This window comes from Danio rerio, chromosome 14 (genome assembly GCF_049306965.1).
Source record: "Danio rerio strain Tuebingen ecotype United States chromosome 14, GRCz12tu, whole genome shotgun sequence".
Taxonomy (NCBI): domain Eukaryota; kingdom Metazoa; phylum Chordata; class Actinopteri; order Cypriniformes; family Danionidae; genus Danio; species Danio rerio.
Window position 1 is genome coordinate 40,889,875 of NC_133189.1, and position 12,626 is coordinate 40,902,500.

The 12,626-nt window shown below is 35.4% G+C and overlaps 1 protein-coding gene across 20 annotated transcripts in view; it reads right to left on the reverse strand.

Moving 5' to 3' along the window:
- Nucleotides 1–6,172: 6,172 nt before the first annotated feature.
- Nucleotides 6,173–12,626, reverse strand: part of egf (epidermal growth factor) — a 47,980-nt gene continuing 41,526 nt past the window's right edge. For 12 of the 20 annotated variants that reach the window (XR_012389430.1, XR_012389429.1, XR_012389428.1 and 9 more), the window contains 3 exons: nucleotides 10,439–10,538; nucleotides 10,261–10,360; nucleotides 8,768–9,012 (listed from right to left, as the gene is read on the reverse strand). Coding sequence is in view for 8 of the 20 variants with exons in the window: in XM_073921303.1 (XP_073777404.1) it covers nucleotides 8,843–9,012; nucleotides 10,261–10,360; nucleotides 10,439–10,538 (370 nt within the window). In the remaining 12 variants the exon portion in view is untranslated. 20 annotated transcript variants of the gene reach the window in all.

The window sequence follows — 12,626 nt, forward strand, 5'->3', positions numbered from 1 at the left end:
TATGTTTATCCTCGTTTTATCTGACTCCAATTATAAAACATTGAGAAGGTTATTTTGTTTCCTTTCACATTATTTTAGATTATGATTGAATATTCTCTTCGGTTCATCATTTTATGTTATTCTCGTTCATTGGGATCTCTATAACATCCTGAATCTTGTACCGGCCGAGTATACAATTTCTTAAGCACAAGCATGTCAGTCTTGGTCACTAAACAGGGGCGATTGACCGCTATCCTAAAAAGGCAGAACCCTACTTACTCAGATTAGGATATTTTTTATGCGGTCCCCATAGGTCTGCTACCTCCTAAATCAGACAGAGCTATTTAGTCATATAACGATCATTACTATAGAATTAAGCAGACCAGTCGTACTTAAACTAGTAGTAACTTTGAATAATCACTATACTATCTAAATAGTATTAAAAGTTTATCGGGTGAAGGACTATCCCCTTAGATATCCTTTTACAGCCTAAGTATACATGAATAAATGCCAATTTGTTAGTCGGAGCTCTAGAGACATCGTGTAACGTGCCGCAATGCTCCGTCTACCGTGTTCTAGTCCGCTACTAACCTGAACAGGGGCTTGTGGTGCTATGAAATTACCACAATCTACTAAAGATAATAACACGAACTCTGTTTGAATCATTCAAAACATAACAATTTATTTGTCAGGTAAATGTATTATGCCAATTCAATCAGTCAATTCATAAATGATCAATACAAAACATCAAATTATCAAAGATAAATCCAAGATGAAAAGATGCATACCTGACTTTGAAATATACATAACATGGGGCAGACCCCATGTTATGGGCTGATCTGGTTAGGCAGAATCGCCCTGAGCTTTTCTTAGCCCTTACCTTAAATAATCCAAGAATTCCCTCAAGGAAGGGGGTGTGAATAACAAAGAAGGCATTCACACTTAGTGTAAAAGTCACACCCCTCACAGTGGTTCAAAAGATGCCTGAAGTTATATATTTATTGTTCTGATTATGTCTATTTCTGAGAGAATGAGACCATTGTACCAATCGCACTGAGACATTTCAAATGATATCAAACATGATAATTAAAGTCAGTTTGGTTAATCTAAAACATTCAAACATTGAAATGACCATATGCGTGAGTTGGGGGATGAAGCTGAGTCTCAGCATAGTCAGATGCAAATGCAGCAGGAACTGGTTTTTCCCGCATTCCTCCCTGGTGGGTTGTGAAGTCACCAGTCTCTGTTTTCAGCTCATGTTTTGAATTGTCAAAGATATCAGAATATTTGCAATATTTCAATTCTTACACATGACATCTGCACTTGTTCCTGAATTCTCTAAACAGGGGTACAGGGAATATGTCAGTCAATAAATGAGAAGTTTCTGATTTTCCCCTTTTTTTAATTACAAAGTAATGTTTTACCTAATAGTTACTTGAAAAAAGTCATCTGATTATATAAATTACATCTGATTCTATTAACCCCATTAACATTGGTTGTAGACAATATATCCTGAAAAGACTCCACAGCAAAATGGGATTTTAACATTAGGCTACACAAAAAACCTTTGTGCAAACAATTTTCATTGAAATCAAGTACAAAATAAACGTCAAGCTTGGCCAGCAATCAGCAGTGTTGTGTAAAATTGCGTGTTTCTGTATCAAAAACCAGCTCAATACACGTACTTTAGGTTAAGTGTCAATCAGTGCGAGTTAAAGACATGACAAAATAATACATTTAACAAACCGCTGTTTCAAATACTGTATCCTACCTGTTCCTCGTGCTCGTCGATGCTCAACGAGGACAGTAAACACCTGCATTCTCGAGACTGCGGCCTTCGCTAATTGCTGTTTGACATCGCCACCTGCTGGACAGGTGAAACTCACGCAAGATTAGTTTGAAAGTACTTTTCATTACTACTGCTTTACTGCTGGATTTATCCATTTACAAGGTTCAAGTCAAGACACAAGGGTATGAAGTCAAGACACAAATGCAGAAATTAATCTGAAAATAAATGTTAAATGTGTCTGTTAACTGTACAGGCTATAGGAATTATAAGAATAAATTGAATGTCATCACATTTATAAGCTATGGATTCTTAAACATAAAAAACGTTACGAAATTATAAATTTCCATTGTATAGACTATTTTTCATTATTTTAATGCGTTGTCACAAATAATACTTGTCCTGGTGAGTTAAAATTGCCAGAAATGAAAAGACTTAACTTAAATATTTTTGTTTGCAAATACATTTCAATTACTTTTTTTTTTTTACTTTATTTAATACTTTTGTAAATTACTTACTCCCAGAGCTATCGAAGTTAATATTTAGCCACATCATGTTGGTGTTTCGTAACATCTAACTTAATTTTTACGAGACGTGTCCTTAGCCCATCGCTCAACCCCTAACCTGGAGGTCCAGGACAGGACAAACACACATACACTACGGACAATTTAGCTATAGCTTGTGGGGGACTTTTTATCAACTGCAAACTCCACAGAAACGCTAACTGACCCAGCCGGAGCTCGAACCAGCGACCATCTTACTTTAGGCGACAGCTATACCCACAGTGCTGGCCCAGGTTAACCTAAATAAAATATGTCGCCTAATGAGGAAAGACATGTTATGATCACATGACTAATTTCAATACTATCGTTAACGTACTTACTTTATCAGTTACTTGCTACATCGTTTATATCGTTTGCGAAACACTGTCATGAATGAAAAAATTCCAAACACTACAGGTAAGTTACATACATACATACATACATACATACATACCAGAGAAATTATGTTGTTTATCTTTTCAAGTTGTGTTTTCTTTCGCTTCACCACAGTTTACGTTTATAGTAAAGTCAGGCATGTGCTGCCGTTGACAGATTTGAATCAGTCAGTGCGCTGGCTGCGCGCGCTTATGACTGCACATGCGCATTGGTTTGCCAAAATATAAGCGATTTAATAAAAAGAACATATAAGACAGTTTATGTTATTAATTTAGTTACTGAATTAAAATATTGTTTAAATGTGAGTGGAGAAAGCAGTTTTAGAGATTTTGGTATTTTCACAACGAATGCTGTACGTATCAAGGTCTTGCCTACTTCACAGAGGTAGAAAGAGTTCTGAAAAATCATACTCAAGTAAAAGTACCATTACTTGCCTAAAAATGTAGTGCAAGTAGAATAAAAGTGTCTGTTGTGAATATTACTCAAAAGTATGAGTAAAACGACATTTCAAAAGAACTCAACATAAGAGTAGTGTGTAGTGAGTATTACGCTTTTAAAAGCTGATCCATTTACATGTAATGTGTCCATGTGTGTGTGTAAACGTAACATTCTGTAGTCTATCGAGCTATTGCCCAGCAGGCACACAACGTCATAAGACATTAGATTAAGGTTGTAATGTCAGGTGACCAAAATTCAATGTCTAGTCAGCGTCCAAGGATGTTATTTTGATGTCCAATAATGACGTCAAATGACATTGATATTTGGTCAAGTGACATGCTTTTACAGGTTATAAACTAAATTTTGCAGTTTGTACGAAATGTTTTGAGAAATGCATTAACTGTTGTGCAAATGTAAATAGTGTTGTGAGAAATGCATGAAAGCGACAGAAAAACTGTAATACCTCAAATACCAAAGTACACAATACCTTTGTACTTAACAAGTACAAAAATGTTCCTCTTAAATTTTTTAGGTACTATTATATACTTTTTAGGTACCAATAAGGACTCTTTAAGTACAAACGTGTACCTTTTGAAAAGGTACTACCCCAGTGAAAGCTTGCGTACCTTTATTTCTGAGAGTGTAGAGTGGTGCTGCAATGACATTACCAGAAGAACCAGAAGAACAATTTGCCAATATTCTGAGATATCCTTATGGGGTTTATTAATTGGATTTTTCAGTCTATATCATTATGTTTACCAAAAACATATGTATATATCTTTTCATAAATGAAAAATCTTGAGGGAACCTAAAGCAAATTATCCTGTTGTCATTTATAGACACACTAGAGCATTTCCCATAAGCCATTAAAAAGTTCTAACACAACATGACATCTATCATGAGTCTCCAGCACACTGCAGTGCTTTCTGATCTGACAGCTCTATTAGGAGACTGATGAGCATCCTTGTCGATAGAATTGAGCCTTAAGCGCATGTGCCTGTGCCCAAATTCATGCATTATCCCTTGCTCTAAATCTACTCAAAGCCTAGCAAAGCAGCACAGCTCTGGGCAGGTCACAGGCCACAAGGGCTCTGCGCTGACCTGGAGGATCAACAACAAAGCCTTTGAGTGGGCATCTAATGCCTTATTTAGTCTCCTCATCTGTGCACCTTTTGGAATCTCCACAGACCAACTGCTCTCTGTCTGATGGGAGTGGAAAGTATGAGGGGAAAAACTGAACGCAGAAAGAGAGACACTGATCCGTTGTCACAGGCCAAGCGCAAACACCTTTGTTCACACACTTTTCCTCTTTCCTCGCTCTCTCTCTGTCGCCTTCTTTCTCTTTCACTCTCAGGTGGATTAGCTCTCTCATCCTTTGATCCCCCCATTTTAATTCTCTACAGCTGAGAGAGGGAGTGTGGCCAGATTGTTTCAGATCCTAATTCACATATTGTCAGTCGGAAAAAGTGTGGAAATGTAGGTTGTTGCAGGACATAATGAAATCAGTGTTAGGAGGAGATAGTTCTTACAAAAATAGAAAAAACTGTTTTGCACAAAAAAAAAAAAAAAGAGTTTACTTGTTCAAATTACTTACTTAAAACGAGCTGAAACAACACAATTCTTGAGGTTTTTTTTGGACAACTTAATTGTTTTATGTTTAATCCACTTAAATTTGTAGTATGTTTTATGTTCAATCCACTTAGAAACATTAGAAACAGTGTGTTATGAGATGTTATACAGTTTCAGGTACATTTCATACAAATATTATTCGATCAGCATTGTTTTTTCTATCATTTTCGTTTGTAGTGGCGACATTTTAAACATAATACTTCATATAAATACCCTAATATATTTATGATTTTAATTAAATAACCAATGTGGCATAATAATTAAGAAAATACCATGTCAGATTGGTGGAATTGTCAGTTATCATTGATGGATAGATGGATGGATGGATACATGCATATATGGATAGATGGATGGATGGATGGATATATAGACAGACAGAGAGACAGATAGACAGACAGAAACAAATAGACATACAGACAGATAATAGATAGACAGGCAGACAACTAATGGATGGATGGATGAACGGACAGACAGACGGTTAGGTGGGTGGGTGGATGGGTGGTAATATAGATAGATGGACGGACAGACAGACAGACATGTAAAATGTACATTCTTAAGAGTTATAAAATAAAGCTACATAGACTAAATCTGTTCACTGTCCCAAAATTTTTTACAGTAAATTAGCGGTGCAAATAATTATATTGACACAAATATGGCCCAGAAATTATGTGTTGTGACCACTGGAAATTGAAGATGACAAAATGCTTTGACATTAAAAAAAAAAAAAAAACGTGTCCAGTCATTTTGGAGTCTCTTGGCTGTTGAGAGACATATTATCAGAGAAATTGATGTGGGTTCAATTTCATCTTTATTACAGGCTCCATTCCCCCCAGTTTGGAGTGCAACCTGGACTCCAGTGTTCATCGAGTCAGAGAGCAATATATAGATAAGTGGACCCTCTCTAAAAATCAATAGATATGTGGGCCAGTGACGGCAAAAATAAAGAGATTAAAAGAGAGAGAGAGTGTGTGTGTGTCTATGTGTATGTGCTTACAAAGTGTGTGGGTTGTTCTTCCCTGCAAACAAACAGCTAGCTAACAGTTGACCTTAGTCAAGAGGTCAGATGTTGCTGATAGTAGTCGTTTTTCATTCTGCTGTAAAATAGAAACATATGAAAGAGCTACTTGTATTTTATTCTTTCTTTAATTGCTTCACTTGTATTCTCATTTGTAAGTGGCTTAGTATACAGTTGTGTAAATGAATACATTTTAAATTTAAAAGACGAGGAAATTAATGCTACAATAAAATTAGTGTCTGCAGTGGGTACGGAAAGTATTCAGACCCCCTTAAAATTTTCACTCTTTGTTATATCGCAGCCATTGGCTAAATTCATTTAAGTTTATTTTTTCCTCATTATTGTACACACAGCACCCCAATATTGACAGAAAAAAACACAGAATTCTTGACATTTTTACAGATTTATTAAATAAGAAAAATCACATCAGACCTTTTGCTCACTATTTAGTAGAAGCACCCTTTTGATCTAATACAACCATGGGAAATATGCAACAAGCTTTTCACACCTGGATTTGGGGATCTTCTACGATTTCTCTGTGCAGATCCTCTCCAGATCTGTCAGGTTGAATGGTAAACATTGGTCGACAGCCATTTTTAGGTGTCTCCAGAGATGCTCAATTGGGTTTAAGTCAGGGTTCTGGTAGGGTAATTCAAGAACAGTCACAGAGTTGTTGTGAAGCCACTGCTTTTTAATTTTAGCTGTGTTCTTAGGGTCATTGTCTTGTTGGAAGGTAAACCTTTGGCCCAGTCTGAGGTCCTGAGCACTCTGGAGAAGGATTTCATCCAGGATATCCCTGTACTTAGCCGCATTGATCTTTCTCTTGATTGGAACCAGTTGTCCTGTCCCTTCAGCTAAAAAACACCCCCACAGCATAATGCTGCCACCAACATACTTTACTGTTGGGACTGTATTGGACAGGTGATAAGTAGTGCCTGGTTTTCTCCACACATACAGCTAAGAATTAAGGCCAAAAAGTTCCATCTTGGTCTCATCAGACCAAAAAACTGTATTTTTCGCCATTTTAGCAAACTCCATGTGGGCTTGTGTAGGCCCACTTTGCCATAAAGCCCCAACTGGTGGAAAGCTGCAGTGATGGTTGAATTTCTATAGCTTTCTCCCATCTCTGGAGCTCAGCCACAGTGATCTTTGGGTTCTTCTTTACCCCTCTCACCCGATAGCTCAGTTTGACCAGACGGCCATCTCTAGGAAAAGTTCTGGTCACCCCAAACATCGTCCATTTAAGGATTATGGAGGTCACTGTGCTCTTAGGAACCTTTAGTACTGCAGAATTTTTTGTAACCTTTTCCAGATCTTTGCCTTGTCACAATTCTGTTTCCGAGCTTAATGTGTGCTAGCAGCAGTATCTAATATTGAGAACTAGTATATATTTTAAAAACAATATTTTTAAAAACAAAATAACAGCAAATAATAGCCAACAAATAAGCAGTTCTTAAAAGAAAAGATACTAGTAGCTAAAAATAAGTACTAGTAGCATGAAAACAGATACTAATGCAGTTTATAGAGTAAACTTTGGTTTCACTTTATATTAATTCACCCTAACTACTATGTACTTACAACAAAATAAAAATACAATGCACTTATTGTGTTCATAATGTATTGCAGAACACTTCAGGTGCTATTGAGGTGGGATATGGGTAGGGTAAGGGACAAGTTTGAGGTATGGGTTCGTTTAAAGGGGGGTTAAGGTATAAGAGATGATCAACAGCGCAATTAGAAATATAATTTCAAAAATAATTACAGATGTAATGGCATGCAGGTATTTAATCAAGCATAAGTACAATGTAAAACATGTATTTACACAATAAGTAAATTGTAACAAATTATTAATTTAAGTGTAAGTATTACTTAAGGCCATTTAATATAAAGTGATATGTAAAATTTAAACCGAATATAATCTGCATGCTTTAGTAGACAGTTTTTGTTCTTCACAATGCTAGATTTTTGCTATTCTTTTTAAATGAATCTTGGTACATTTGGAGCTTCAGATGATTTTGTTTTATTTTGGCATGTTTACATGTATTTACAGTTTGGTTGTAAATATGGATATCCAACGTCACATCCATGAGAAGAAAAAGCTGAAGAGAATGAAAACAAAACCCATTCAGTCAGATGTTATTTCATCTTGAATAACATGGTCCTTCAGTATCCTCAAAACAGCAGAACTAGGTTAAAACCCTATAATCCCAGCATATACACTGTATGTTAGTAACACTGATATATAGATATGCCCAAATATTGTGTATAATTTATAAGACTTGTGAAACGTTTGACCAAGAAAGCAGAGCGGATTCTGACCTACTAACTTGAATAATTTACGCATGATTCAATCACTAACCTGAGACTTTAATCTGTTTAAATTTCATGTTTTTATATCTGTTTATATATTTTGGATACCGAGACATAAATCTGTTTAATAATGTTTTGATACGTGAGATTTCAGCATTGAATGTGTCTCTTTGTGAATTGATGTCAGCAGGTCCAGATACGCCACTGAAATGTTATTCTCAAACACCTGAAGCAAAATAGGCCAAGTGCATGTTATTTTCTGCTCACAAAGCAGGATGTGTGTCTGATTTTCCTCTTCAGCAGTTTTCCATTACTAAAACAGTGACGGTTTTTCATAACTATAATACAAAAGATTCAATATAAGACCCTACCCAATGTCTCGACAAAAAACGAGGCATCTTTACTATTTACAAAGCAACATTTGTTGAGAAAGGCTTTGGATTTTAGATCTAATTATGGCTCAATAGTGAAAAGAAATGGCAATCTTACAAACAAGATTTTCTTTAGATTAAATGAAATAGTCTCAACATATTTTATGGTTTTTACGGATCGCTGCATGGCTCATCTCTTGACTTCCGCAAATATGCCGTGACCTACTTTTGTATAAAATCTGCTGACAGATAACCACATCTACTGTATGTGGAATCTTGTAAAAAAAAATGTACGGTAATGTATCGTAACACTGTATGACTTTAATCTTGAACATATTTACATTAGCAGTTCATGGGTCAGACTATTTGTGGTGAATCACTGGGATGATGTCGGACTCTGAGCATCCTCTAAGGAGATTAGATTATCAGTGGTTTTCTCTGTGAGCAGTATTTTGGGAATATCGCAGGATACGGAGCAGATGGCAACAGCCAGGCTACAACCATCTCTTTGTAGCTTCCCAGCCTCTTCTGAAGAAAATCTGTCTCCTGGTTTAAAAAGAAAACAACCACAATATATAAGAATACATTTATTAGATATTAGATATAGAAGAATTAGAATTATTCAAAGAAATAAAAAAATGAGTCATTGACATGTTTTTTTTTCTTGTTTATGTAAACAATATCAAAATTCAGATATTTACTGTATAAATTAGGGCTGCACAATATATTGTTTTAGCACTGATATTCCAATGTGTGAATGCGCAATATACAGACCGCAGGATCTGTAATGTGGAGTCAGGATTATAGTTGACCAGGTACAATTATGGAGTCATTTCAGTGCAACCATAAAAACGTGAAAGTTTATTAGTTGTGTGTTTTAAGGCCTGTAACTGTTTAAAGCATTTGGGCACAAGGAATTATTGCATTTTGTAGCTTTAACAAAAACTTAAACAAAAAATAAAAATATTGCAATGCATAAATTCAAATAACCAAAGTAGATTTAGAACACACTTCAAAAATGTTTTAATAAGGTTACTTTGAGTTTTTTAGACATATGTGCCAAAAATGAAACACATGTAGTTAATTAATTTGTTCTATCTGAATAAGCACGAACCATATACTGTATGTACTGTATACAGTAAATATGAACTTAGAAATTATTCTATGAACTATAACAAAAGTGTGGTGCAATCTATGGCTGAAGATCTTGTTTTATTTTATCATGTTTGTATTTACAGTTTGGTTGTAAATATGTATATCCAACATCACTTCAATGAGAAGAAGTTGAAGAACAGAATGACCCATTCAGTCAGATGTTATTTCGTCATGAACAACATCGTCTTTCAGTGTCCTCAAAACTGCAGAATTAGGGTAAAACCTATATTAATTTATAAAACAGCACACTCAAAATTCAAATATTTACTGTACATATACAATATATTGGCTTAATATATTAGACCTATATAATTTCATAATTTCCCAATAAAAAAATGGTTAAAAAACAAATATTAAAAAGTTTTTTAGTTATGGTTATTATATTTTTTTTATAGTTTTAATAAGGTTACTTTTGAGTTGTTGTTTTTTTACATGTTTTCTGTTTTATAACTGTTCACCAGATTTTATTTATGTGTTATTTTGTTTTGTAAAGTGCCAAAAATTAAACAAATGTAGTTTATTAATTTCCTTTATCTGAATAAGCACAAAATATATATGTACTGTATACAGTAAATATCAATTTATAAATTATTCTATCAACTGAAACAAACTGTGATGTAATCTATGACTGATTCATACCTGTTTGTGTAGGGCAAGAGGAGCATATTGTTGATGTGGTAGACTGTACATGAAGGACCTTATCAGCAGTGCAAGTAGAAGTGTCCAAAACTACATAGACCTGCATACACATAATGTGTCAATGCACAAAATCCCCAACAAAAACAAACAATTAAAAAGTTCTTAGGAATCTTCATACCTCTGGAGTGGCTGTTGTGGTCTCAGTGAAACTGTCTTCACTCGCACTCATTTCTCCTACACTGTCCTCTAAGGAACACCCTCCAAAATGTCTTTTAGGCCTGATAAACAACAAAACACTCTTATCCACTTTTTTCCAACACCCCATGTTGTTTTACATGAAAAAAAATAGTTACATTGAGATGGCATTAATCTCCTCACAGTTTTTCCATCACATGTCAAAATTCAACCTATTCTAATTAGAAAATAATATTTAGCAGACCATGAATAACCTCAAAAACTTTCAACAGCAACATGTACATGTTGAACTTACTATACTGTACGGAATACAAAGAGAAAATTGGAAAATTGTGTGTTAAAAAGCTAGATCTTCTTGATTTGATATCACAAATACCTTGAGAGTACACTGACAAAAGCTGGTGCTAATATAATTAAATCTCTAAAATATCTTGTTACAGAGCAAAACATGTGGTTTTCTGTTGCCAGTATATATGCAAGTATATATGTTCAGGTCAAGACTTTTGTCTAACATGAGCTCTATAGGCAGATCGAACTTTGTATGCCTGAATTATAACTTTTTTATGAAATGGTGAAAGTTTGTCAGCTACAGATACTGTATGCCCTTTAACGAAATTCTAGATCTTTGTGATTCAACTGATGCCTTTGGATTACACTGACCAAACTTGGTGCTGATATGAATAAATCTCTAGAATCTACACTGCGCTCCATTCGGAAGAGCTCATCCTTATACCTATGACTCTCCCTTAGAAGGGTTTACCCTGCGGAGTGACAGCTTCAAAGAGATGGAGGGTGTAGGGGTCAAAAAAAGCTTCTCTTTGGAACGCACTTTTTCACCATTTTAGCAAGACGATCATAGAGGTTGCACTGTTTGTGCATTAGTTTATGGCCACAAAACACTAAAAATAATATTGTTAACAATAATAATGCGGTCACACTAGAGTTTGTGCGTGCGAAAATCTGTTGTACGGTGCTGTGAAAAGGGGCAGGATTAAACAACATGATTAGACGTTAAAAAAGCTAGCTCTGTTGGCGCAATAGCCTAGTGGTTAGAGCGCCGACATGCAGTAGCACTTCAGGGCGTCCCGAGTTCGAGTACCGACTCGAGGACATTTCCCTACCCCCTCTCTCTCTCCAACATTACTTCCTGTCTCAATACTGTCTTATAAGGCAAAAAGGGCAAAAGTAAATCTTAAAAATAAAGCGAGCACTGTAAAATAAATCTGTAATTTTAAGGTTTATTAAACTGTAAAAAAAAATAAAAAATCTGTAATTTTACAGTTTATTCACGGCAGCCGGAAAAAAAGTAAAATAATGGTTGTTTAATTTACAGAAATTTTGAATTTTTCTAAATTTCTGTAATTTAATATCCGTTATTTTATGAATTTAGGTGAATAGAGTAAGCTAAATTGTACTAGGTTGCAACTGGCAGGGCATCCGCTGTCTAAAACATACGCTGGATAAGTTGGCGGTTCATTCCGCTGTGGCGACCCCTGATGAATATAGGGACTAAGGTGAATGAATGAATGAATCCCATACCAAAGAAAAAACATATTTTTTCATATGACAAATCTTTCCATTTTACTGATGAAGCCTTGTGTGCTTGAGTTATGAAGTCTGTAGGTTCAGTGACCTTTGAATGTATTTCCTTTGTTAGTTTCTGAAAGGTTGAATGTCAAACTCATTGAACTGGCTCCTAGGAAATGTATTACATTCATATCTATGTAAATAGTAATCTGAGGTGTTTTGATTTTTTCCCGACAGTCTGCTAACTGACACCGAGGCCAAAACCAATCTCTGCATCCTGTTGAGTGAGAATGAAATCTGGAGACCTGCAGTGAGACGTGAAGGTATGATAAGTAGCATTATTACAAACGTGTATTTGATATGTGGGTGTCTCACCCCTACACCTGGGGCAATAATGGGCTTCGGGATAAACCAAACCAGTATCATGTTTGTATGTGTGTGCGGTGACAGCTGATCTAGATTAAAAAAAATTGGAAGAAAAATAAAATGGAAAATGAGTAACCAAGTGAAAAAATGCAATTTTTGACAGAAAAATCGCCACCCATGTAGCTTTTAAATAAGGTTATAGATCGCTGGGTCCATTTTAGGCAGCAGGAATGACCTATTTTGATGTGTAATTGCTGTAGTACAAGCTAAACCAAGCA